Raw genomic sequence first — 27,537 nt, 5'->3', positions numbered from 1 at the left:
ACCAGTATGGAAAGCAGGCAGCGACCCAGAATGCATTGTGGGGTCAAAAGGTGCCGGAGCAGGAATGACATAGCCTTACCCGAGTACCATCTGAGGACGGCAGGTTTATTATTTTTTCATTTTTTAAACTCTTCCCCTACTGGGGATTCGAACCGGAGACCTGCTGATAACAAAGCAGTGTAACATCACACTGTGCTATCTTGCAGGCGCTGGAATGGTGTGGTTTTGTTTCAATGGACTGTCATTTGTTCTTTTTAGCAAATTAATATTTGTGTTTGTTTGTTTTAAAGCTGTATGTTGCCCACTTTATCCTATCAAGTGTTGTTGCAAAGTTGGACCAGATTTAGCATGCGTGGGATGTTGGCCATATACCTTACAACTAGATGTGGGCCAGACAGGTAGGGCTCAGATTGGCTGGGGCAAAGTAGGCAAGTCAAGCTTGAATTGGGTTTCAAGACACTGGCCAGAGAATGTAGCTGAGGTCACTAAGTTGGGAATGGGATTTATGTCTATTGAAATAAAACACCACCAATCCAGGATTCCCAAAAAGCAGTCATATGAAGGCAGACATGACAACTCTTCCGATTTTATGGGAGACCCCGATTTTTTAATACATCTTTTTGCCGTTTATACTTTCTCCCGACTAAAATAATGTGTACCTCAATGCAATCCAAATGGGAAAATTCAATTCTCCCACTTTGTGTAGCAGAATCTCTCTCCCAAGTGCTGCAAAACGTTGGCATGTATGGGAATTTATTTATGCGCAGCAATCTTTGCAGGTATTGGGTGGGATGTAGGCGTGGCTATTGTCATGGGCATTTCCCTTAGGAGGTGCGAATGGTGGTTGATTGAAAGGGGGGAAGCTGCATAAAGCTGCGTGTTGTGGGGGACAATGACACATTAATGTAAGTAAGGACCCAGGTATGAAGTTTGAATTAGAAGGGCGAAGGTGAGTAGGGGAATTGCCGAAAAGCAGGCAGGGCAGAGGAAACAATGTACCACCACTTTTATTTTTGTTACACTTCAGCCGCTGTGCTCCACTAGTTGTAATGGACCACAAATCCACTCCATGACCTCCCACAGCTGCTGCTTCCACCATACACAGACCAGCATCAATATATGCTCCATTGCTTGTTTCAGGTTCCAGACATCCACACCACACGGCACCACCCCGAGGAGTGGGACCAGAGAGGTAAGGTAAGTGGCTTATTTGAGGGGCAGGGGGGTGGAGGGAGAGGGGATGATGCAGGATGGTATGGGGGTTCTATTTTTGGTGGTGGGAGGCAGAAGCTAGGTAAGGGGCCTGGCCTTTGCTGGTGCAGAGGCAGAGTGCCAGGCATGGGGCCTAGACTCAGCTGTTGGGAGGCAGGTTGCTAGGTATGGGACATGCGCTCTGGGTGGTGGGGAGGTAGGGTGCTAAATATGGGGTTTGGGCTCTGCTGGTGAGGGGGCAGGGTGCCAGATATGGGACCACTGATCTGGTGCTGGGGCAGGACCAATTGTATAAAATTCCACGCCCAATTCTGACACTCTCCTGTTGTAAAGCACTCTGATGCTCTTAAGCTTGAATTGCACTAAATGCAATAAAATAAATGGCAAGTATGGGGCATGGGCTATGGTGTAGAGGGGAGGCAGTATGCCAGGTATGGGGCTCGGACTCAGGTGATGGGGAGCAGGATTACAGGTATGGGGCCTGGGCTCTCGAGGGTAAAAGCAGGTTGCCAGTTATGAGGTTGCACTCGGGTGGTGGGTATGGGGCCTGGGTCTGGTGGTGGATGGGGGTGCCAGGGATGGGGCTTGTGCTGTTGGGGGGGGGGGGGGGGTGAGGCAGGGTGCTAGGCCAACCTTGGCTCTAAAATGAATTAAAATACTTATTGGGCTTGTTTTACTCTGAACCCAACAAGAATTTGCTGACAAAATAGAGGTCCTTGGCTGAGGTGTAGAATGTGTCTGTATGCTTTGTAGCCGTGTAGAATTAAGGTGGCATTGTGCTTCTTGGCAAAATACATTTGTACGCCATTTGATCATTCATAGATATTCACAACATAATGATTGGTCTAAATTAGCACATACTGAACATTGCATCCACCGTAGAGGACTTGCATCGTGTTCAAAAGTAGCAGCTAAAACAGCGTGTCTTGCGAAGGTATCATCACAGTCTTGCATCGTTTACTTTTTTTCCATCTTGGCCTAAAGCATATTTGCTACTTGTGTGTTTTGTTTTTAGTAAACAATTTTGTGTACTGTGGCTCGTTATGAAATTCCAAATTAATACATGTTGGTTGTAAACCCATCTGCATCATTCACCCTTGCCCTTGCTCGATTGGAGGCATAGATATACAAGGATCAAAATGAGGATTTGTTGACCCGGAGTAAAAAGCAGCTTCTGGTTATCAGGCATCACCCGTTGGGGAGGAGCAACCTCTAGGCAACCAGGAGCTAGTACATAGTGCGCAGCAAATGTAAGTTGTGTAATATGCAAACTATCTTTTTTTGGTAATAGATATTATCCACTATGCTTTAAATAAATGTCCGTAAAGTGGATCCTTTATTCTTTTCTATATACATTGCCAAACCTACACTGTTTATAACTATGCGTGTATGGCACCACTTGCCTGGGTAGTCGAATGTAGCTTCTGGTAGTTGATTTCAAGCTAACCTGACTACCCTGGACTATAAACCGGAGCTAAATAGCGCTCAGCTCCTGGTAATTTTGAACCCTGGGTATTTAGTACAATTGGTGGCAATTTATTGTTTTTAGCCCATTATAAGCTTAAAAAGCATACCTTGGGACCAATTTTACAAAAACACAGTTGGGGGTGAGGGAGGTGAGGCAAGGGTAAATGCTTGAATGGCACCTGCGTGGTGGATTGAACTGAAAACCATATATTTTATACTGGGCCTGGCCTCAGTGCTCTGAGTTAACAATGTGTACATTTGGTGTATAAATAATAAACATGATGTTGTTTTGTGAACATTGTGGTAACACCAAAGAAGAACCTTTGTTGAACATTATGAGGGTGTGATGCTCTGGGGAGTAAAGTTGTCCTTCCTTTTGAAATTTATTTGTTGTACATTTTTGGACATTTGTTTTGCGAGTTGGAAAAGAAGTTTGAAGCTAAAGAAGATCCCCTTTTCATATTAGGTTGAGTTCTTAGTGTGAGGGCTGAAAAGAGGTTTTTGACACAAAAGTGGATGTATTTCTTTGAACTATCCTGACAGACTCCTTCAAATACTATTTCGAGACAGGGAAACCCCTCATAGTATAAGGGGCAGGAAGGAATGTTCCCAACCCTCATTTATTTAATAAAAGTCTCTGCCAACAATCATGCCACCTTTGTGTCAGTCTCCTCCTTCCGCACCATTACAATATAAAAAAGGACTCGGACTCTATCAAATATGTTCCAGCAAGCAGATCTTAATTTTGCCTCAGCTGTGGTCTTTGAACAGGCATTCATACAAAAACCTGAGGAAATGCGTAATCAAGACTTGGATGAAACAATACAAAATGTCTGGGACAAAGCAGCACCTACAAATGATGAGGCTGAACCGCCTTGAAAAAATCAACCGCCTTTCCACTTAAGAAATAGTGCCGTAATGGAGACTGTGGGACAGAGACCAAAACTGAACACAAAGGACGATTTCACTAAACATGTTGTGTACGGAGTTCTTGACCGAATAATATCAGAACTAAAATCCCACTTTTCAAAAGAATCTTTGCTGGTCATGGAAGGTATACAGGCACCAAGTCCCAGATCTGATTCTTTTCTCAGATTTGAGTAACTGTCACCTAATGGCCACATTCTATTCCTCTGAAATGGAGAACTTGCAAACTGAACTAAAGCAGGCCGAGGTAACCCTGGCAAGGAAGAAGGCATCTGATGCTATTAAGGTGAACACAATTCTGGAGTCTTCGAACCGTACCGACTGTGTAAAAATTGCTTGTGTTTTGCCAGTGAGTAGCGCTTCATGTGAAAGGAGCTTTCCTGCACTAAAGTTAATAAATTCTTATCGGAGCAAATCAATGCCAGAGGAAAGGCCATCAGATCTTGCCACACTTGCAGTTGAGTCCAGACTTGCTGCCCAAATAAACATGGATATTGTAATTGACAGATGTGCATCTATCCACAGAAATTCATGTTTGAATCTTTATCAATGTAAATGGCTTTCTGTAATTTTTGACCACAAACACACATGTACAGTTTTAGTCCTACCTTTAAGAATTCTGGTTTTCAAGTTAAGTTACATGTTGGACATTGATTGAAGAAAAACAGTTGACAAATTGAAAAATATCTATTCTTGTAAATCAGGCCAGTTTTGCATTTGTATGTACTCAGAAGTACTTTCTGCAGTGATGCAAGAGCTTACACATTGGTTACTTAGCCGGGCTATGAAGGCACTATTGGAGAGCATTTGAGACTACTTTGTATATTATGGCAGCATTTGCTGCAAAGCTACACATTATACATGGCGACTTAACAGACATGTTAAAGGGCATTTAAATGCACACTTACAACATGATGGCAGCACCTTGACATGGCCTGTGAGGCTATACATTACATATTGTGACTTTTAGCCCGTTTTGGGTCATTTGAGTTTGGACTTGTGGGACTACCTTACATATGGTGACTCTACCAACAATATAATACTATTAGTGTGGCTTTTGTAGTTGCACTTGCCACTTTATTGTGACCCCCCCTGCAAGGGTATACAATGCATATGTTGCCTGTCCAGGAATGTGATGTCACTGTTGGTGGACATGAGGCTGTATTTACATCAGAACATGTCATGCAGGTGTGGGTAAGGCAGGCATGGAACTTTTGGAATTGGCATTATGTTGACTGTGTTGACTGTGACTAAGTATTATGCTTAACTGGCAGGCTGGCACATTGCGCTGAACATTGCAGCATTTAAGAGAACCATGGCATATTTAAATATTATCTCAATCAGGTTGGCACATTTATGAGTACCTCCCTGTGATTGAGCTACACAGGCCACTGTAAACTAACGGCACCCTGCAGCATTTGATCAGCACTACGGTGTACTTTGAAGCAACGTGGCATTTGGTGCCAACACCTTTCAACTAATTCCGTTTTTTGATATTCTGGCACTTCCTAACCCAACGCTATACACTGAATGTTCCCCTCAATACTAAAACTGGTGTAATTTCTACTGACCTATGATTCATGGCAGTCTGCTTACAGTTGATGCATGGGCATCAGAAGTATTCAAGGTTTTAATGTGTTTCCAAAAGAATTGCTTGCTGTGAAAATGCATGGTTTTTACCTCCCCAGGGCCACTTTGGACTACTTTGCACGTGTCAATTTGGGAAAAGGATACACATTGCTATTTTGTGAACAGCCCCCCTACTTTTGTCTGTGACCTCCTCTTTACCCCCCCAAACCCTAAATTTGATTCCTGTAGATGCACTTGCAACGGGAAGATTGGAACAGGTGGAGGAATGAGCCCAAGGAAAAGCATCAAGGGGGTGCAGCATAAGCACACGGATAAAACAGAGAGAAGGAAGGAAAAAGAGAAGGTGGGATGTTGAGCAGTGAGAGGATGGGTTGGACGGCCATAGAACTAAATCCTAGGTGAGCGAGGTAGTAAGAGACTTAGAGATGACCCCATAAAGAGCTTACAGTGGCCACCTGTCTACCTATGGATTCGAGCCTCAGTTAAGGCTAGCTCGAGTGTGACATCCTTCATTGAACAACTGAACCACCACCAGGCTCCTTTGCAGTCTTGAGATCCAGAAGGAGGAGGCCTCCCCTTCAGCCCATACCTACACGAGATGTTGCCAAGGATGCTACGAACATCAGAGGACGGAACATTGCTGAAAGATAGAAAATGATGCAGAAGGACTTTGAGAAAACAAGAGGACTCCTGAGACATTTATTTGTAGCTTTCTATGTTTTGTTTAGCTCAACCAGCACCTACTAACTGCACCATGTTTTGCTGTGTTAAGCTATATGCAAGAAATGAAGAACTTTTAATTTGAACACTTTTGAAACTCCCTGCGAGACGCTAACATTTGAGTTTACCTTCAGAACTTACCAGCACCTGGCCAACGACTATCTTGACACAATTAGTTATTTTGTGCACATTGTTGGTTTTAAGGGAGTTAATTTGCTTTGCCATTATAGGATTTTTAATATGAAGTGAGTGTTAAAACAACTCATTTGTGTCTGGTCCCTGACTGATCCCACTCTGATTTGTGATACACAATTTTCAAATAGCTACATGTGAAAGAATGTAATGATGGGACAAACCCAAAAAATAGAGAACTTGTCAGTACGCTATCATAAGGGTCCTTGAAGAAATTCTGAAAATACATGTTTATATACTAATCAATAAAAAGGACCTAGCCAATGTGACAGACAGGAATGGCCGGTGTTCTTCATCTCAAGATACAGTGCTGAAGTGCCTGATGGGATGCAGCTTGTGCTCTAGATGAGCACAATAGAAGTATTCTAGCAAAATAATTGACCCTTACCTTCCGGGACAAACGCCTCAAATCAATGAAGAAGGCCATGCGTTCTACTGCAAAAGAAGACATTTTCATGGATGCACTCCATTTCCATCTCCAATTTCTCGCCTCGCAAATAATTTGCTGCTTTTTATGGCCATTTGAAAACATCCTTGTTTGAAAGGTGCTCAACGAACCTGCTGCAATGTCCCCCTCTGATTGTTATCCCCAAACCTTTGATGTCAAACATGCTATACACACTGTACACATCAACAAGCACACACACTTGAATGCTTACTTCATTGGCTTGCTGGGTGAAAAAATAATGTTGAAGATCAAAGTGACAATTCCAGTTTGCCCATCTCGCTCTTTTCTCACAAGCCCAATCGCCAGCGATGTCTCCAGTTGAGATTTCACTTGGTCAGATTCATATTGCAGCTCGTATAGAAACTCCTCTGTTGTGGCAAATCCTACGTAAAGCACAAACGCCAAAGAATGGATATGTGGCAGACTAGATGGAATTTACATTTATTTGCATTTACAGAACAGTATAGTTCTAATAAATGTGGCACAAGAAGAATGCTACCGTTGCCTCCGTAATAGAGTGGGTTCTGCTGATACTCCACAAGCAAAAATTCAATCCTCACCGCCGCCATTTTGCAGAATGGTGGCACTTGATTCCAGACGCACTTGGTGAATTATTTGCCATATGAATGAAATTGAGTCTTAATAATATTAAGGTCACTCAGTCCCTTAAGTCACAGTTAACGACACACAGACGTCAACACATGGTAGAACCTAAATATTTAAAACCCAGCATTACAAGGACAATAACCCAGTATTTTCTTGGTGCACCCTGCATAAATGGCCACATTGCTGGAAGCAATCACATGGTGTCATTGAATGAACATACGAAAGAAGAGGGGTGCAGAGATGCACACCAAAAATTAACAATTGATTCAACAGAACTTCAAACTGAAATTAGTGGTAGTTAAAGGTGTTTTTGGTGAAATTAGGGGAACCAAAAGGTGTTTTTGGCGCTCGCGGTTAGGCCTTGGCTACAAGGAAAAAATACTGTGCTAGTTGGATGTTCCTTGGGGATTGAGGAAAAACACCAGGGCACACGATTAGGCAAAAACCTGCCTGATACAAATTTTAAACAATTATTACAAAGTATAGTGTTTAAATGTGGAGTTCTAAATCCATTCCTCTTTTTATTTCACAAAAGGTAAACACAAGGCATTTTTCTTACAATTCTATGACAAGACGGAGGCGAGCATTATGCTTAACTCTTTAATTTGCCACCAACACAGCAATTCAACATTTTTAATAAACTTTTCCAAACAAATGTTTCTTTCTGCTTTCAGTAAAAAATCTTTAGTTTAAAAGTTTGTTCTCTCTCAAGAGGCTCTATATTGATCTACTACAAAACTCAAGAGCCTTCTTGTAAACAGTAGTCCTTCCTCCACCAATCCGGTGCTTGTCTCCCCTATAAGGGCTGTCCGTACCAGGTTCCTCCTTCTTTCTTTTTGCTGCCAAGAGACGAGTTAAGTGCTTATTTTATCTATTAAATGTGACTCTAAAGTTAATTTCGTTTCTGAATTCAATTATAAAGACTATATTGAACGTTAGCGCGCAGCGTATATATACAAAATATATATATATATCTAGTTTGAATATTATTATTTATATATGATATTTCTTCCGTGATTAGCGCTCTTGCGAGTGTATCTATAGAGCGACGCCATTGCGCCCGCTCCGCATTGTATTAATGCGGCTCGGAATAGCCGCTCTGCGAGGAGAACTAACACGAACTTCGGGAGACTGTGGAGGCGGAGCCGGAGTCGCGGGCGCTCTCGCCTGTGAGGGGCATCCAGCCCGATCCAGAGCGCGTCGCACGGCAGGCGTGAGCTTGGACCCTGGGGAAGTGGGAGGTCTAGAACTTTCCCGTCTTCCCCAGAACCTCTCCGGCATTCGTATTACAATCGAGAGGGAGAGGAGAAAAGCTGTGTGGAGTGCCCTCAGAAAAAAAACAACAATTTTTTTACTTTCTGCTACAGAGCACGTGCGGTTACAGAAACTCTTGCGTGAATCCAGAAGGCCTGCAGTCTTACAGCTGCACCATTTTGTGAGCCTGATCTTCTCAGTCGACAAAAGAACGTTAGCTCTGCTAACAAAAGGACATTATGGCTCATTATGAAGGGGAACATTCTACAACCCCTGAGTATACCGAGCAAGAGTGGGAGGAGGAATCTTGTCTTCAAGAAACTGACCTGTCTCTCAGTTTTAAAAAAGTATTGGGTGACTCCCTTTCACTAGCAGTTTCGGAAGGAGTACAACCCATTGCTCAGAGACTTGACATGCTTGAAGCATGGATATTACAAAAGGAGCAAGAATCCCCTAGGAAAAAGAGGGTGCTTAGCCCAGGCGAAGGCCTGTCGACTGGACACCCTCGTAGTGGGGTTGAGCAGGGGTGTAAGGCTCGGAAGAGCAAAGTCTCTTTGACCCCCCCGAGCAAAGAAAGGAGGGTAGACCAAGACCCCCACAAGATAGACTATTTTTTGTGACAAGTGCTTTTGGATGATGTACAAATTGGTAGTGAAAAAACATATTGCGAAAGGAACATTGGAAGTAACGATTTTTTCGTGATAAACCATGCACAAAAATAGGTTACATTCTTGAAATAAACAGATATAAGCAACAAGAGGGTAAATGCATAGGAACAAGCTGGTTTGTCCCATTTCGCCTGTTTGTGCGTGTTACGATGTGTTTCGGGCTGGGGAGCTCTTCATCAAGTAAGGAACACCTGTTTTTGCTGGCTGGAATGTTAATAAAAACGATCTGTCATTGTTGTGGACTATTAGAGGATAGTTCATGTGAGAGCTGTAGAACAAGATAACTGGCCTTCTATTCGCCTGAAAGAGGGGAAATGTCGCCAGACGGAATCTTTATATTTGGTACAGTGACTGGGCACTGTATATAACTCAAGCTTCACTGGGGTAAGGTTTACTTTTTCAACACTGTTGAGATAATGAAGGGCATTTGTGGCTGGTGTATAATGCAAACACTCAAGGATTTTGTTACGTCTAAATTGTTTTTTTTTTTAACAGACATGGGACAGTCGCTGTATGGTAGCGCTATGCCCCTTGTCTGGATGGATTCAGGATTATAAGGAGTTGAAAAAAGAAGAATTTGGAAAAAGCAGCGACCGATTGTGGGCTGGAAATGACCACTTCGGATCAGAGTTGTTTCCTTGTAGCACCCATTTGCTTTAAAGGCTGTCAATAGAGTGAGGAAAAGGACATCAGAAGTTTCATGGGTCTGGACAACACCTGTAAAGGACTAGGTGTCAGATGTAACATGTCATGACATGGGACAGTCGCTAGAGGGTAGCGCTGTGTCCCATGTATGGCTGAAATTTGCATGAAGCCGACACCAGGGTGGGCTCTGTGTCTTAGATGTTTAAGTTCGGAAATGGGACAAGTCGCTAGGGAATAGCAGTGTTCTACATCTTCCTGAGGGTCATTCAAAACTGTGGCATCGAACGTCTGATGGTTAGTAAAACATGGGTGGCTGGATTGGCAAAAGTCTTAAGTGGAGGGTGCCTGATATTACATTGTGGATGTGCGGGTAAAATCTGGGTGAGTTAAGATCAACTGTCAAGGGCCAGCGAAGGCAGTACCTTAAGTTTAGTATGCATGCTGCTTTGGGCTTGAAATTCACTTAACGATTCCGCAGCAAAAGGCTTGCATTCCTGCAATCACACCACAGACTCACTTGGCGTTCTGTGAAGTCAATGTTGTGCCGCGTTACCAGGTGTAACACGTGCACATGAGCATATGCATTGGAGCTGTTGTGGATCCTATGGGCCATTGTTCTATACCGATTCGCCATTGTGGAGTGTGTAGAATGGGGCTGTAAAAATGCACTTGTAGATCGGTAATGTCCATCGATCGCACGGATGATAAAAATGAAAATATAAAAGATGCAGAAAGTATGGTATAATGTAATTATACAGCAGTGTGCTGGGAACCAGAAAGATGACCACTTGTTAATAATTAGGAAATTAAGTATTGTTAAAAGGGGGAGGGCTGATTAAAAGCCCTGTACATTAGGATGGCCTGTATAGTAAGGAACTTGGTAGTGGTGATGGAAAACATCCACCATTCATGATTGGTCGGCCATATTTGGAGCCGGGGATAGTAGTAAAGGGAGTTAATCAAGAAGGTGAGGGGGGGGCACTATCATGGGGTTTATTGGATGATGTCTCGGTGTACAATTTGAAAGTTTACACAATGCCTTAAGGGTCTAGTGATTGTATCATTTAGGATTAATGTGACAAACCAGTAGTATCATGGCTGTGACTACGCAATGTCTGAGAAATCCAGACACATGTTATCAATCCAGAATGGCTTATACATTAATCAGTGTATGACCTTAACATTTAGCGAACAACACACAAGGGTATCGTGATTGGGTTTATGTTAGCAGCACATTTTAAAAGAAAACAGTTATGGTTACTATCTACGACAAGTTAAAGAGAGGTCTATGACATCATACCTTGTTTTGCTTATTCGTTTGCTTCAGCTTGCTTGTTACAATATACATGGTGAGTGTTCTGCTTATTTGTTTGTTATATTACTCATTAGTGGGTTTATACTTATATTCATAATATTGAACTATACAACATATGTATTTTTTTGCTTGCTCTCAATATTTCGCCTTACAATTATATATGTACATATAACATAGTGCAACTTATCAACAACACATCCCTCCCTTCCACTCCCTTCTTTTTGAAGATTTATTTTTATAAATTAATGTGTAAGCTGCGTCAGATAAAGGAAAAAAAGTTTCACTTAAAAAAATATGTATAAGATAGCATTTATGGACTAGTTCAAATTGCATATTGGCTAGTGATTGTATACTAATTTATATAGGGCGGAACAATAGAACATCTGTTGACAAAACATCAAAAACATTGCATTCTATTCTATGTAATTTTTCTTTCAAAGATTGTTTTAAAAACTTACATCCAAACACCACTGATTGGACATGGAGTAACACAAGAAGTGATCAAAAATGTTACATAGATTTTTCCCTTTTAACTACATGTGTCATTTGTCAAACTTCTGATCACAAAATGGTGACTGCACAACTGACAGTCAAAGAATAGAGGTTAAACAATATAGGAGTGAGGAAGAATTTTTTTTAAAACACTTTTTATTGATTTTATTACAACAACCAACACAAACCAAACTTACAATGCTCTTGACAACATTGATACACATCATTTTATCCTGTCCACTGAGTTCCACCCCTTCCCACCCTCCCCTCAAGCCTACTTCCATTCCTGTTCCATTTCTCCATCATGTGATATTTTTTCCACATCGATTACTCCCGGTGGGTCCTGGTCACTAGCCCCGTCATGTGTGGGCCCAAATAATTTAGCAATTAGTGGTTTCCAGTCCATAAAGGTTCCCTCTTCTTCCTCCCCCACAGCATTACTCGCCTCTTGCCATACTGCTGTTTTTGCCTATGTCCATTTTTGTAAGTCCTTCCACCACATTTCTATTCTTGTCTGTGACATGCTTTGAAACCCATTGCAACTTTCCTCTTTGTTAGTACATACACCAAATCTTTCAATTTACTCACATGCTTTAGCTTATGTGATCTAGGGAACCCTCCCAATAGACAGGCCCATACTGTATCCACCTCCATTTTGATCCCTTTATCTTCCATCCTGTATGCCAATTCTCCTCAAAAACATTCTATTTCTGGGCATGACCAAAACATGTGCACCATTCCAGCGTTTTCTTCATTACATTTGGGGCATGATTGTCGCCCTGCATTTTTAAATTTGGCTATCCTTTGTGGTGTCATATACGCCCTTTGGGTGATATATAATTGTATCTGCTGTAGCCTGGCATTTCTCGACACTTTTTTATGATATGACTGAGCACGCTCCCACATCCCATCACTCATTAGGGCCCACACTTCCACTTCCCAATCTTGTCTAAATTGTACCACTTCCTTTCCCATCTTGGTCATCAACAGCTCATATATTCTTGATATTTCATGGCCTCCCTCTGCTATGTCATACATTATGTCTATGGTAGTATCCAGTTCCCTCGATAATATTTCTTCCGGCCATGTCTCTTTGATCCGGTGCACCACCCTGTGATGTGTAATATATTGTCCTGCATGTACCCCCGTTTCTTCCACCAGCCCTTCAAAATCCCTTATATTCCCTTCTTGCCAGATATCCCCCAAAGTCACTATCCCCACAGTCTCCCAATGCTTCCTAATCATTAATCTGAGCTGTTTTCCTTTTCCCGCCAGAGCTACCAACGGCACCTGCGGGGAGCATGGATAAGGGACGTCCACCATCTTACATGCTCTCCGCCATATTTCCCATCCAAGCACCATCATTTTCGGGCACCCTTCCATGTCCGTTTTAGGCAACCACACCATCTCTTTAAGGAAAAATGGGGCACAGTGCCGTTGGAACAACCTGGCTTCTTCAGAAAGCCATTTGGCTACATACTGGAGTTGGCTTGCTATATAATACATCTCATAATTCGGCAGTTTAATTCCTCCTTTCTCGTGTGAGCTTTGCAGCTTCCAAAGGGCCATCCTGTTCCTTGTCCCTTGCCAAAGGAATTCCTGTTACGCCGACCTGGTTCCACGGGGACGCCACCCAGCAGTTGGGACTCAGGTGTCCTTCTCTGCGGTTCCCAGGTGTGACCAGCGGGAGGGTTCTGCCTTGTTTTTAATGCAGGTGGGTTCTCCGTCCTGCCTTCTTGGCAGGGGTACGTTGTGCTTGGTGGGCGTTTGCGATCGAGTTACTTCACTGATGCCGGCCTGCTTTGAGTCTTTCAGGGAGGTCTTATTGCTGTGCTATATTATAGTCCTTGCATGCCCTTTCGGTTTAACTAATGTCTTTTCTCTTCCTTAGGTGCACGGAAGTCCAATATGTGGCATAGACTGAATTGGTTCTCGCCGGTAAGTAATGGCTTTTTTAGAGCGCCTTGATGCGGTGAGTAGGCGCTAAGTGCAGCGCTATGGTGCCTTGCCTCTTGCTAACCTGTTGTCTTGTCTTTCCACAGGTGGCTGTGATCACCCGGTGCATGGAATTCCTGAGGCGATGCTGGTCGAGGAGCGGGTTGCAAGGTGAGCTTTCGGCACCGTTCATTAAATTGTAAAAATGTCTAATGCCTTGTTTCTTCCTTTTTTGCAGATCTGTCGGTTCGGGAGGAGCGCTGGTTCCAGGATGCTGATCTCAAGAGCAGTGGACAGCTAACGATGAAATTACAGGTAAGCTGCTGCTGCTAACAATGTCCTTTTTCTCCTTTACAGATGCTGTTCTTCCGAGGTTCGCGGGTGCAGCTGAAAACAGTGAGCGTCACGTTGCAGAATTGCAAAGTAACGCAAAGCGTGTTATCCCAGTCGGACGTGGTTTAAATAGCTTCAAGAAAGTAGTTCAGGTAAAATAGTTCCTATGGTACCACACCCAAAAATACTATGCCGCATAGCTTGGTTCCAAGGACCCAAGCAATGTGGATGCCTCCATGCTGATTGACACTGAAATAAAGTAGTTCCCAATACCAGTCCTTTATCAAGTATGAGCCTGGTGCCAAAGGCGCCAGGACTGGCCCCAAGAAGGCCTAGGCCAAGGATGCCTGGTTTTAGTGGAGACCCTTCCTGGCCCATGGGCTTGCCAAGGGGTCTTCTGGATGGGGGTCGTGACAATTCCCTACATATACTGCTCAATTTAGCAAAGAATCCCTTAGATATCAAGTGTGGGATATTCCCAAAGTAATGCAGCAGTCTTGGTAGGACCACCATTTTAAGCATTGCCCCTCTGCCCATCATTGCCAAGGGAAGTTTCACCCAAAATCTCATACTATTTTTATATTCCGAATGGCTTTTTCAGTGTTGTGTTGGTGCTCTGCTTCTACCGTATGGTATATGTCTATTCCTAGATATCGAAACGTGCTGACCTCCCATGGTATCTGGTGGATCGGCAATTGCCCTAGCGGGATCCCTTTATACCGCCCCAATGGGAACACACAGGACTTTTTAGGGTTCACTGCTATGCCTGAAAGCCCTGCAAATTGATCCAGCACTTCCAGGGCATACTGTAAGTGTTCTTCCGGGTAGCGCAGATACAACAACATCTCATCAGCATACAAGGAGTTTAAATGCGGTTCTCCTTTAATGACAATGCCTATTGTGTTATATTGCTGCCTCGGATATATCGCCAAAGGCTCTAAGGCCAATTATATACAGCATGGGGGACCATGGGCATCCCTGTCTGGTACCTCTACTAAGCTGCCACCTCTCCGATATGACTGCTCCTGTCGTCACTCTAGCCAGCGGTTCGCTATATAGCAATTTGACCCATCCTAGATACCCTGGCCCTATTCCATAATTTGTCATGGCAGCAATCATCCACAGCCATTTGACCGAGTTGAAAGCCTTAATTGCGTCCAGCTACATGATTGCCATTTCACTTGTCTCTTAATTTGCATATTTGATGACTCGATGGAGTCGCCTGGGATTGTTGGATATGTTCCTGTTCGGGACATAACCAGTTTGATCAGGATGTATCAATTTAGTAATGACTCTCTTCATTCTATTTGCCACGACCGGCGTCAGTATTTTGCTATCTTGGTTCAACATCGACAAGGGTGTTTGGGAGCCACACTCACCAGCGGGTTTATTAGGTTTAGGGAGTGGTATGATTATCACTTCTCTCAGGGACTCTGGTAGCTTCCCAGCTTCATGTGCTTTGTTGAGCATTTCCAAGAGTGGTGGGAGTACCTCATTTTTATACATCTTATAAAATACGCTGGGCTGTCCGTCAGACCCCGGGGTCTTACTAGTGGGTAACTGCCTCACCACTTCTTCCAGTTCCTCTAGGGTAATTGGTGCATCTAGTTCCTCTCGCTCTTCTGCACTAATCTGCAGCAAGCCTATATCCTCTAAGATTTCACTTTATTTCCTTATTATCGCTTCCCTCCACATCCCCAAACAGAGTATGATGATAGTTAGCAAATTCTTGATTCACTTCCTCCTGGGTATCTGCTATACTTCTGTTTTCTTTCACTATTGTTGTAATTACTGTTCTGGGAGTCTCGCTTTTGTATAACCATGCTAAAACTCTCCCTGGTTTATCTCCCCCCGCATGCTGTCTCGCTATGTATTTTTTATAGTTTAGATTGCACAGCCTTTCCCAGTATCCCACGCATTTCTGCTGCAACTTAAGTGTTGCTTCATTATCGTCCCTGGTATTGCCTCCCCCTTTCAGTGCTTTTTCTAACTCTTTTTCCGCTTCTTGTAGGTCTGCTAAAATCCCTCCTTGTAGCCCTTTGGACTTGGCTATTGCTATCCCTGTGACCACCACTTTAAAAGCTTCCCAGAGAACACCCGCCGACTCCACAATGCCTGTATTGGTCTCAAAATAGCTTATTTCCTCCCTCATATCCTCCCTGAAAATGTTGTCCATCAGCGCCTCTGCACGGAGACGCCATGTCAGTATTTTTGCTCTCAGAGGTTGGTATTGCCATGTCAATATCAACAGTTAATGGTCCGATAGGACCCTTGCCTTGTAGTCTATCTGTACTATTTCTGTTGTTAACTCATGTGTGACAAACACATAGTCCAATCTGGTGTGTAGATTCTGAGGGGCCGAATAATGCGAGTATTGTCGATCTTGCGGGTAGCGCATTCTCCATGCGTCTTCCAACCCAAAGTCTGTTATCAGGGACTGCAATATCCTGGCTGCTGGGGTCGGTCAATCTATTTTGGGGTCAGATCTATCTATCCTGCGGTCTATTACACAATTAAATTCTCCTGCCCAGATCACCGCCTCTCCCAGGCTTGCACTAAGTTTGCTATATAGGGTTCTGAAATATGCCACCGTATCCTGATTCGGGCATAGGTGTTTATCACACATCTCCCTGTTTTCCACCAACCCCTTTATTATTACCATCCTCCCATCTGCTTCCACTATAGAGTGCAACAGCTGAAACGGTACATGCGGTACCACCCAGGTAATTACCCCTCTGGCATACGCCGAGTATGTTGCTCCCACAACAGTCCCTCTCCACTTCTTCCGGACTACCTCCAATTTCTCTTTAGTCAAATGGGTCTCCTGCAACAAGGCTATGTCTATTTTTTGCCTACGTAAATACATCATAACCTTATTTTTTTTTAAATAGCTGTTGAACCCTCTCACATTCCAGGTGACTACTTTAAGGTCTCCCATAGCATATTCGGGTCTCTCCCTTCCCTCCCCAAGTACCCACCAGTTCCATCCAATCTTAATTCTTTCCTTTTCCGGTGTAGGCTTGTTCCCCAATACAAACGTCTCCTAACTACTAACTTTACCCTCCTCCCCACCCTCTCTCACCCCCCTCCCTTCCCCGCCCCATCACACTCCCCAACTTTCTCCCAACTTCCCCTCTTCCACTCTCCCTCCCTAACCCCAACTTGCCCCGGCTCCCCAACTGTTGCCCAACTCCATCCCTGGATCTCAGGCACCCCCGCATCAAGCCCTTTCTGGCAGTTGCCTTACTCATAGCTCAGCAGGGAGGTATCGCCCTAGTGGAGGCCTCCTAATCTAACTCTTGGGGGTAGGTTGTCTCCGTCCCTTGCTCCCTATTCAAAAATCAGGGTCATCGCACCTTCCACTCTCCTTTTGTTACGCATTCTATATTCCAGTCCAACATGTACAAATGTCTCATGATATAACAACCCTCTATCCCACGTCATTAATCTCGATATACATGGCTATTAAATCACGTATCGTTACTTCCGGGACCCTGCTCCTCATCCTGCTCCGGACAGCCACGTGCATCCAACCACGCCGCTGCGTCTTCTGGGGTTTCAAAAAAGTGTGCTTTGTCTTTGTAAAGAATTTTGAGTTTAGCAGGGTACAGCAGCATATATTTCAATCCAGCCGTGCGCAGTCTTCTCTTAATTGCCACATAACTGTAGCGTTGTCTCTGGACTAGCATAGTATAATCAGGATATGCTGTGATGGTTGCAGATGCTCTCTTTATCGTCCCCCCCTTTCCTGAAGAACTCCAAGATCTTTTCCCTGTCTCTATAATTCAGGATCTTCGCTATAATTGCTCTCGGAGGGGTTCCAGGTTGTGGTTTTCTCATCAAGACCCTGTGCGCACGTTCCACCACAAATCCTTGGGAGAGCTTATTTACACCTACCTCCTGCAGGATCATGTTTTCCACATAATTTGTAGGGTCTTGGCCTTCCTCTCCTTCTGGTAAGCCACCCACGCGTATATTGTTGCGTCTAGCTCTTCCTTCTGCCTCCTCTGCTCGATTCTCCAGGTTGGCTACCTGCTGCTTCAGTATGTGGACCACCTTGGAGCTGTCTTTGCTAGTAATTGCGTTAATTTTCACAGCTCTCTCCAGGCCGTTGGTCCTTTCCGCCAGTGTTCTCACTTCTTGCCTTAGCAGGTTAACCTCCACTCCAACCACATCTATTTTCGCTTCCAATGTAGTCCTTAGTTCTGCCATCGTCGTCCCCCACGAGGCTTTCAGCTCCATTATGGCTGCCAGAATCATCTGATTCTCACTTGACCATGCCGCTCCAGTGGACGAAGTGGTCCCGCTTTGCGTAGGGGTGGTGGACGTCTGCTGCGATTTCGCAAAAATGTCAATTGTAGGCTGTTTGCCTTTAACCTTGCCCCCTCTCACCAACATTTCTGTACTGTTGATTGTTGCTACCAGCTTGCGGGGCACTTCTCAGCTCTTGCCATCGCACTGTTTTTCAATTTTGGAGTCCCCACCTTTCGGCACAGTGGTTGGGCCAAGCTGCAGAGGGTTAATTCTGGATGATTTACGTCTGCGTTACGCTCTCAGGCTCCATGGTGCTGATGTACTGTAGCTCGTGGGATGGCCTTCCCTTGCCTCAGCCAGCCCACTGTTCTGTGTTCACTCCTCTTGCGCAATGCACTTTCCCCGTGACACGGTCACAAGACCACTCTATGTATGCCCAGAGGTGTTGTACCGCTGTCTCACTGCTGTAGAGCTGCTTTTCGTACTCCAGCAACTATACAGCCCGCTTCTGCCTCTCCTCCGAGCCCCTGGTACCTGTGTCCGGGAGGGGGGCTCCGGGGTACGTGGCGCAGCTTGTGCTTTTTCCTGTGCCCAAAGTGGGCTCTCTGACCCCCACGAGGTACTCCTTCTCAGTATCCTTGATATAGGCACTTCGGGCTTCACTCTCATATGCTCACACTGTATCCCACCCAGAGCTCGTGTTGTGTGCTGCAAAGGGCATTTCAACCATAGAGGGCCAGGCGGTCCTATTCCCCGTACAGTTTTGGGTCATGCACTTCCATGAACAGCGGGGTCACCGAGTGCCGCGACCTGCTCACTAGTTTACCAGACATCTCTTCCTTAGTTCGGGTGGCCATGCGCACATCCCTATCTCCTCGAGCGCACTTACTCGTTCTGCCGTGCCATGTTTTGGCTTTATTTCTGTGTCGCGGTGTCCTAGTTGGTTACATTGGAAAGCCTTCTGGGCGCTCAGCGTTTACACGGCAGGGAGCCACGGACCACTTAGCACACTCGCTTATATTAAGTTCGGGTCCACCGGTGCCCGCGAGGTCCTCCTCTCCGTTCTGGGCAGCCCAGACACCTCCACTCTTTGTTTGCCTCACGCATACACTGGCTGTCCTACCCTCTCGGACCGCCGCATATCACCACCGTTGTAACGCTCGTTTTACGATCGCCACGGTGCAGGCTCCCGTAGACTCCTTTGTTCGCCCTCCACCGCCATTTTGTAGTCAGTCTTTTTTTCCTTGGTGGGGGCTACAATGTAGCATAACCCCTGCTCCTGACATTCCATCTTAGCGTAAGGTGCTACATTCAGCGCCTTGAACTCGTCCACTTTCATTCCGAAATTGGCAGCTTAAAGTTGTGCGCATCCACTGATCAATTGTCGTATCTGGGAGCTCTGACAAAGAGCAGCCTATTACATGGCTGCCAGGCCACGCCCCCCAAAGGAGTGTGGAAGATTAATGATATATTGTTGAATGATGAAAGAATATTAAATGATTTTGTGCTAGAATATTAAGGGTGGCAAACTACAATACATCCCAGATCAAATATGATTAGTGGGTTTGCATAAAGACACTCAATATATTTTTTGCTCAGATTTAGAAGAGGAAAGTGAAAGAAGAACACTTTTTTATGACAAATTCCAAACTCACTTGCAATGCTTCAATGTCTTGAAAAAATGGGGTATACGGTGGCAATGAAAATAGAAATGATAGAAGGTAAACCTAACAGCATTTTTAACAAAAGATACAAAGCAACACAATTTAAGAGTAAGATTGACAAGGTTGAGGAAAATGAAAAATGTATTTGGTTCTTTGTAAACAAATAAATATTAATAAATACTTGAAGGACAAAGAGATAAAATGCTTTTAAGACACACACGAAGTGGTTCAAATTGGTGTTAAAGGTGCTTGTAAATTAGTGGAGGGATTTTATTTTATGAAGAATTGTATTATTTTGACAAAGAAATAGTATTGGGGATTTTATCAAATAGTTGTTAGTGGTACTTCAAGGAGATCTTTTTTTAAACAAATATGAATACTTCAAAGGTGATAGAATGGATATAAATTGAGATATATAACATTATAAATGTGGACTAGAAACTGTATGCAAAAATATCAGCAAAGAGAATGAGTAGAGTAATTTCAACAAGCATTAATGAAGACCAGTTTTGTGCATGTTTTCCAGAAGAAAAATGGAGGACAGTTTAATATTAGCACATGAATCTATAAAATGTATGTCAGAAAGCGATGTTCCTTTGTGTGTTTTTAATTTAGACCTTTACAGGCTGACAATCAATTTGCTCATGTGTTTTATGTTTGGTTTTGTTAGTGGGATTTATGTTGCACATCTTTAGTAAACGTAAGATGTTTAGGTTTTCCTGAAATGTTTGTATATGGCGTAATGGCAAAATGTACAAATAATCAATGTAGAATAACAGTGAATGGATCAATGTCATATGTTGTTCCCATATTGGAGTTAGACAACGCTGTACATGTTATTTCTTTGCTATATGGAGTTTTTGGACACATTGGTGAAAGAAGAATGAGGTGTATGTTTTACAGGTAGCAATAACAAGGTGGTATGTATATGAACACCATTAATTTTTTTGGAAGATACCAGAATTCTCTGCAAGCAAGGAGACAGATGTCTATCCACCCCTGTTGAATCTCCTTGCATTGCTCCATTTGTGTGCCAGAGGTACATTTCAGCACAGCATGGTCCTGGTGCATGGTATGAAACAGCCATGCTTCTCCTGCATTCGCTCATGGGTGTGGTCTGCTATAATTAGAGGGATCAATTACCACATATCCTTCCTCACTGACCCATTAGCCCTAAACCACATCAAGGCCCAGTTCTACACCATTGGGGATTTCCCAATGTTGTCAACACAGTGGATTACACAAATGTGGCTCTTGTACCACCCGGGGCAGGAACGCAGGTCTTCCATAACAGACACATGCAACACTCAATGTGCAGATGGTGACACTGCACTACTTTCTATCCACACGTATGTGCCAGATTTCCTGGTTCCAACCATGACTCCATTGCTCTGGCTCAAACAATCTTTCACACATCATGGATGGACTCGTTAAATGCTAGGTGTGTCTCCTAGAGATGTATTAGAAAGCACACACCTTTGAAAATGATTTCCAGGATAGCTAGCCAGAAGCACAGGAACTATTTCATGAGGGTGCAAGGACCTGGACCGGATAAATGGATGTTCTTGAGGCCAGGTGGCAGGTTTACTGGGATGGTAATGGTAGAGTGGATGTTGATTCCTCTTGGTCAGGGAGTTGCTCTAGTACTGTTCACAAAGTATGTACAGGGAAACGGGTGGGACAGGTCATTGGTGTGGCTGTGTTGGGGTTTAACAGAGTTATTTTCAGTTTCAAAACTGTTTTATCTGGCACACAGTTTGCAGGCCGCATTGTGGCTTTTGTGCATGAATTTTGTGCACTCACCTACAAACCCAGTCGCAACGCACCCAAATCTCTGTAGAGCACTGGGGTCATTTACACTCATGGCCTGCTCCACCTAGGTCCACAGCACAAGCTCACTGGTGCTTCACCGCCTCATAAGGCCAGGCACACCTTTGAGTGGCCTATAAACAGCTTGCACACATGACCAAGCAGGTCCTGACAGCACTTCTGGCCATTGGACATGGCGCAACGGGTTGGCATGACACTATTCACCATGTTGAGGATGGCTTCCAAGATCTAGTGCACTGGTGTTCAGACATCTTCGAAGCATGTCACATCCTTCACAACACCATCTCCCAGGACTTTAATCTCTTTCACAGTGCACATAGGGTGCAGAGACTGTACCGTAATCCTGGTGGGTGCCCAGTGTAGTGGGGCTCTTAAGGGGGAAGTTGATCAGGTTGGAGAGGACCAAAGGTTGTGGGAGGAAGATCAGGGAATCACCATTCATAGATGGATTTTGGGGTTGTTGGTAAGGAGAATGCAACTCAGAGCCAAGAGAGGTGGGTTGGGGGCAGCATAAGTCAGCTAGTGTTGCCAAAATCAGCACATGCCGCAGAGGTCCAAGGGAGACTCAGACACAGTCAATGGGAGCAAAACGCAGTCAAGGTAAGATCTAGATGAACAAAACAATCAGACAAGTAAGAAGCAGTCAAGGAGGGGTACAAAACAGTAAAGGGGGCCTCAGAGGGGCAGAAACAGTCAGGGTGGTCAAGCTCCAACAAAAGGGGCTTGATCCTGAAGACCTAGCAAATTACCAGCCGATCACAAGCCTCCCGTTTATCAGCAATCAACTAATTGCAAAAATCAAGCAACTCTGTCTGCACCAGGAGTACCAACCTGGATACTGCCCCAAACACAGCACTGATGCTGCCACCACCAAGGTTATCGACAACGTCTTTCAGATTAACCTGGACCTCTCATCTGAGTTCAACAAAGTCAACCAGGGGGGCGCTGTTGACACAGGAGAAAATGGCCGCTCCTGTGTGAGCTCCGGAGTGAACCAGGGCCGTAATGCAAATATAACTGCTCAACGGGTCCGGTTCCACTTCTATGAAACATGGATTGAATGGCAATCGCTACTGAACAGGGCTGCGAAATTTGGAAGCCAACGGTGAACGACTCTCCATGATTTAGCAGTATACGAACTTCTCGGACAGCGGAGATCGGAGCCTGAGGTCGAGCCGGAACTCGAGGGGAGGAGCTCGGCGGAAATAGGCGTGCTTCGCGCCCAAGACACTGGAGGCCCATCATTACTGGGGCCTGCTGCGGGTGCTCCGCTCCTCGTAGAGCGCCTGCAGGGTCCCCCTCGCTGGCCCCCGCCATCCCCCTCCTTCGAGCACCGCTGAATGGCCGGCACTCGGCCCCTACCCGGCGACAAAATCCACCGACGAACTGCTGGAGCGGTGCCTTCTCGGCAAGAACAACGTAGATAAGTTTGGCAGCGAGAGGGAGGTGGCAGCATTGCACAAGACACGAACCCCCACGGCCCCCGCAATATATTTGGGGCGAATTACAAACACACACGGCAGACAGAAACGATTAGAAAGAATTTTGGACTGTGTGTCGTAAACAGTGTATACGAAGGCCGGGAACCGAGGCCTCTCAGGGACACTCTCAGAACTGTATCTTCATAGCTAGTGACCGGGAGGCTTCGCGACAGGCCGTGTCGACCCTCTACTATGGCTCTGGTGCTGCGATACCGACCACGCACTATGACTACGCACTGCCTGCAACAAGCATATTGACCCCCCTACCACTGATAAAACTTTCCGTGGAACGAGTGCTGTGTTGGCCCGACCAGGCCTGCTGTCGGCTGTGCACCCCTCGTCCACACATAGCAATTACCGCCATACGCCGATCAGAGAAGGCAGAGCACATTAATCCTGTGGAACAATGGATCAACAAAAAAGGGGATAATGCCCAAGAATTTTGGTCCTAAGAAGAACAAGGGGGCTATCGACAAATATACCACGACTATCCAGAAAGATCCAATGTCCGAGATGGAGGAGGTAACGATCCCGCTCGACCAGCAGGCTCCGCCAACCACGCTGATGGACCCGCAAGAGATCTTCCTCGCAATGCAACAGGGGTTTGCATCACTGAACGACAAACTTGACGGGATCACCGCAAACGTGGCGTCCATTAAATAAAAATTGGACAAAACGACAACACGTATAACGGAGGCGGAAACAAGAATATCGGGCACTGAAGATGCTCTTGAAGCCCTGAAAAGTATGGTATCCACGATGGCGATCGAACTACGAACAGTGAAGACTAAATGCGAGGACTTAGAAGCGAGGTCAAGACGCAACAATATTCGCATAGTGGGGGTGCCGGAGGAAGCGATGAAGGGCTCCATGGAAAAAGGAGTTGAGGCCCTCCTGCACACACTGCTGGGGGACCCCGGGTGGTCACCTATGTTCATTATTGAGCGAGCTCAGAGATCTTTGGCCCCGAAACCGAAGCCGGGAGCATATCCCAGACCAATAATAGCACGTGTGATGAACTACAGGGACAGGGACCTGTTACTGAGGGCGGCAAGGGAAAAGCAGGAGTTGAGATGGGAAGCCAACGTGATACGGATCTTTCCGGACTTTACACTAGAGGTGCAACAAGAAAGAAAACAATTCAATGGGGTTAAGAAACTGCTCCGGGAACGGCAGGGTCAGTATGCCATGCTCTATCCGGCAAGACTTCAAATTCAATATCAGAACAAGATCCACTTCTTCACCTTCCCTGAGGAAACCGCCAACTTCATAGAGACACATATCCCCACTCCGTCAAGGAACACTGAAGTTAACGGACAAGAATAATCCTCATGAGTGCACATGAACAGAACGATCAACCAATGATGCATTAGTCCTGTAGCATCGGTTCCCCTTTTGGGGGTTGCTTTAAGTGGGGGCGGGAATGTCTCAATGAGTATGATAAGCTGCATTGCAATGTCCCCCGCTGACAATAACAAGTGTGAGAGCAACGTATGGAACCGGTTACCCTTATTCAAGGTTTGGAAAAGCATAAGCCCTGGGAATCGCCGCAGGCCCCCCTGTAGCAGGTGCATATGCAGTTGGAAGGGGGGAAGGGTTGGGATCCTTAAAGCACAGTTGAAGTTAGGGGAATTGTGAGGGTGGGGGGAGGGGGGAAGTTTGACACGTTGGGAGGGGGTTATGTTATGTTGGGGAAGAAAGCAAAAAGCACACAGTTAATGTACACTGGCAAATCTGAAAGCATCGTAAAGCAATTTTTGCAAACACACATTCACAATCATTTTGTGTGGAATGGCTGAAACAAGCATTGAATATATTAAAGTAATGAGCTGGAATGTTTGAGGTCTAGGCTCCAGAGTTAAGAAACGTAAAATTATAGCATACATTAACAGGCAGACTCCCAAGATTCTCTTCCTTCAAGAGACACACATTGGGCCACAACAGGGGGACAGCTGGTTCTGAATTGGGGAACACACCAATATTACACAACTTACTCGAAAAGAGCTAGAGGTACAGCAATCTTGTTACACAAGACCTTGCGGTTCATGTGCAAAGAAGTGGAATGTGACTCTGGGGGGAGATATGTGTTAGTACATGGTACTCTACGAGATAAAGAGATAGTCCTCCTAAATATATATGGGCCAAACATAGATGACCCAGAATTCTACTCCACAATCTTCGTGAAACTGGCACACTACCCCACAGCCCATCTGATATGCGGGGGGGACTTTAATACCATTCTTGATGTGAACATCGACCGTACCTCGACACAAGCGAGAGCATGATCCAAAGCTGCACAGACAATTATCACTCACATGGCAGATTTGAGACTGAAGGATGCATGGAGGACATTACACCCCGCTGCAAGAGGATACACATATTACTCGACAGTACACGACATGTACTCCAGGATAGATATTTGGTTGCTGGATAACACAGTATTATCGTGGGTCACTGACACTCAGATACTCCCCAGGACATACTCAGATCATTCCCCCATACTGATGGCATTGCGAATTCCCGGCGATACGGTGGGCAGGCCCCCATGGAGATTCAAACCGGCTGCGCTACGGGATCTGGTCTACAGAAATGCAATGGACCAGCACATACAAGAATATTTTGAACTCAATGAGAACTCAGTGCCCTCTCTCGCGATATTGTGGCAAGCATTTAAGGTGTATATAAGGGGCACATCCATATCAAAGGAAAGTGGCATCCCAAAAGACATTAGGAATAGATTGCAATGACTAGAAGCACAAATAGCATCAATACAAGCCCAATATGTGCTCACTCCGACACCACAACTCACGTTAGATATAAAAAACAAGCTTTAGATATAAAAAACAAGCTAGACGAATATACGGACACAGCGGACTAAGAGATCCGCTACTTTGACAGACCGGCGGCTGCACGCCGCTACGGTGAAAGCGAACGCCCAGGGAGATTGTTAGCCAGAGCAATGAGGGGAGAAAGGGGATCAACAGATATCCCATGTATACAAACAGCAGACGGATCGGTCACCACAGATCAGGGTAAGATAAGTGACACATTTCACACATTCTATGAAGAATTTTTCTCACCTCAATCCGACGCTACGGATGCGGAGATTGAACAATATCTCTCCCAGATCCCAACGACATTACTGGCGGAAGATACCAGAGAGTTGTTGGAGACTCCGATATCTGAGGCGGAAGTTGTGGAGGCAATTGAGGCACACCCCAACGAGAAGGCCCCTGGCACCGATGGCCTTAGCGCAGAGTTCTACAAGGAGTTTAAACATCTTCTGGTGCCCACACTACTGTCGATGTGGACCGAGGCCCTGGACAGGGGAGAGCTCCCCGAGACTACAAGGGACGCAGTAATAACATTACTGCTTAAATCGGGGAAACCCCCGGACGACTACGGGTCTTATAGACCTCTATCATTAATTAATACAGATGCAAAGGTCTTGGCAAAGATACTCGCCACTAGGTTAACACCTTTGATGCCATATATGGTCCATGAGGATCAGGCAGGGTTTATTCCTGGCAGGTCCACGGCCACTAACGTCAGAAAATGCCATGAGATCCTGACTACAACATCCCCAGACCAGCAAGCCATGGCCGTGTCACTAGACATGCGTAAAGCATTTGATACGGTATCCTGGCCCTTCCTGTTCGGGGTCTTACGAAATTATGGGTTCGGTCCAAACTTCCTGAAATGGATACAATTACTATACACAGGGCCCCAGGCCAGAGTCAGAGTTAATGGCACCCTAACAGAAAAGCCTGAACTGTGAGGGGGCACTAGACAGGGTTGCCCATTGTCACCATTACTGTTTGCCCTAATAATAGAACCATTGGCGGACATATTGAGGGCTCGCTACAGCGCATACGGGCTAAGGATAGGGGACAAACTACACATCATAAATCTATACGCAGATGACATCTTGCTGTACCTAAAAAACCCAGACCGAACATTGGGGAGGGTCCTGTCAATAGTAGAACAATTTGGTAGACTCTCGGGCCTATGACTTAACCCCAACAAATCAGAAGTGTTCCCCATTACTGAAAACACGAGTAAGCCCCATGACCTGCATGGCCTACAATGGTGTCCGACACATATTCTGTATCTGGGAGCATGTATAGCCAGGACGGCTCAGTTGTCTCTGGCATTAAGCTATAACCTGCTGGCAGACTCTCTATGTATGAAGTTAAAGAGTTGGAGTGCTCTCCCCATTTCCATGATGGGTAGGATCGCCTTAGTGAAAATGATAATTCTCCCAAAGCTGTTTTATTTATTTAGTACAGTACCGGTCTGGCCGGGGCGGGCCTTATTCTCCAAGATGTCTAGTCCATGCGTTTCATTTGTTTGGGGTGGTCACCCTAGGGTGATCTGAGGGTACTTACTGATGACTACCCAAAGGGCGGTTTGCTGGCACCAGACCTCGAACTTTACTATTTGACTGCACAGGCACAGCATGCCGCCCAGTGGGCCACAACATTTCTTAACCCAGCGGGCCCTG

The 27,537-nt window shown here is 45.2% G+C and overlaps 1 protein-coding gene across 1 annotated transcript in view; it reads right to left on the bottom strand.

Annotated features, from left to right (window-relative positions):
• CFAP47 (cilia and flagella associated protein 47) overlaps positions 1–27,537 on the bottom strand; it is a 3,369,192-nt gene that overhangs the window by 258,795 nt on the left and 3,082,860 nt on the right. Inside the window, exon 61 of the mRNA XM_069639370.1 lies at positions 6,768–6,939. Within this exon, the coding sequence (XP_069495471.1) occupies positions 6,768–6,939 (172 nt within the window). The remainder of the gene's footprint in view (positions 1–6,767; positions 6,940–27,537) is intronic.

Source organism: Ambystoma mexicanum, chromosome 7q (genome assembly GCF_040938575.1).
Source record: "Ambystoma mexicanum isolate Mex_15411 chromosome 7q, UKY_AmexF1_1, whole genome shotgun sequence".
Taxonomy (NCBI): Eukaryota; Metazoa; Chordata; class Amphibia; order Caudata; family Ambystomatidae; genus Ambystoma; species Ambystoma mexicanum.
Note: the sequence above shows the minus strand (reverse complement) of the source record. Positions and strands in the feature narration are given on the sequence as shown.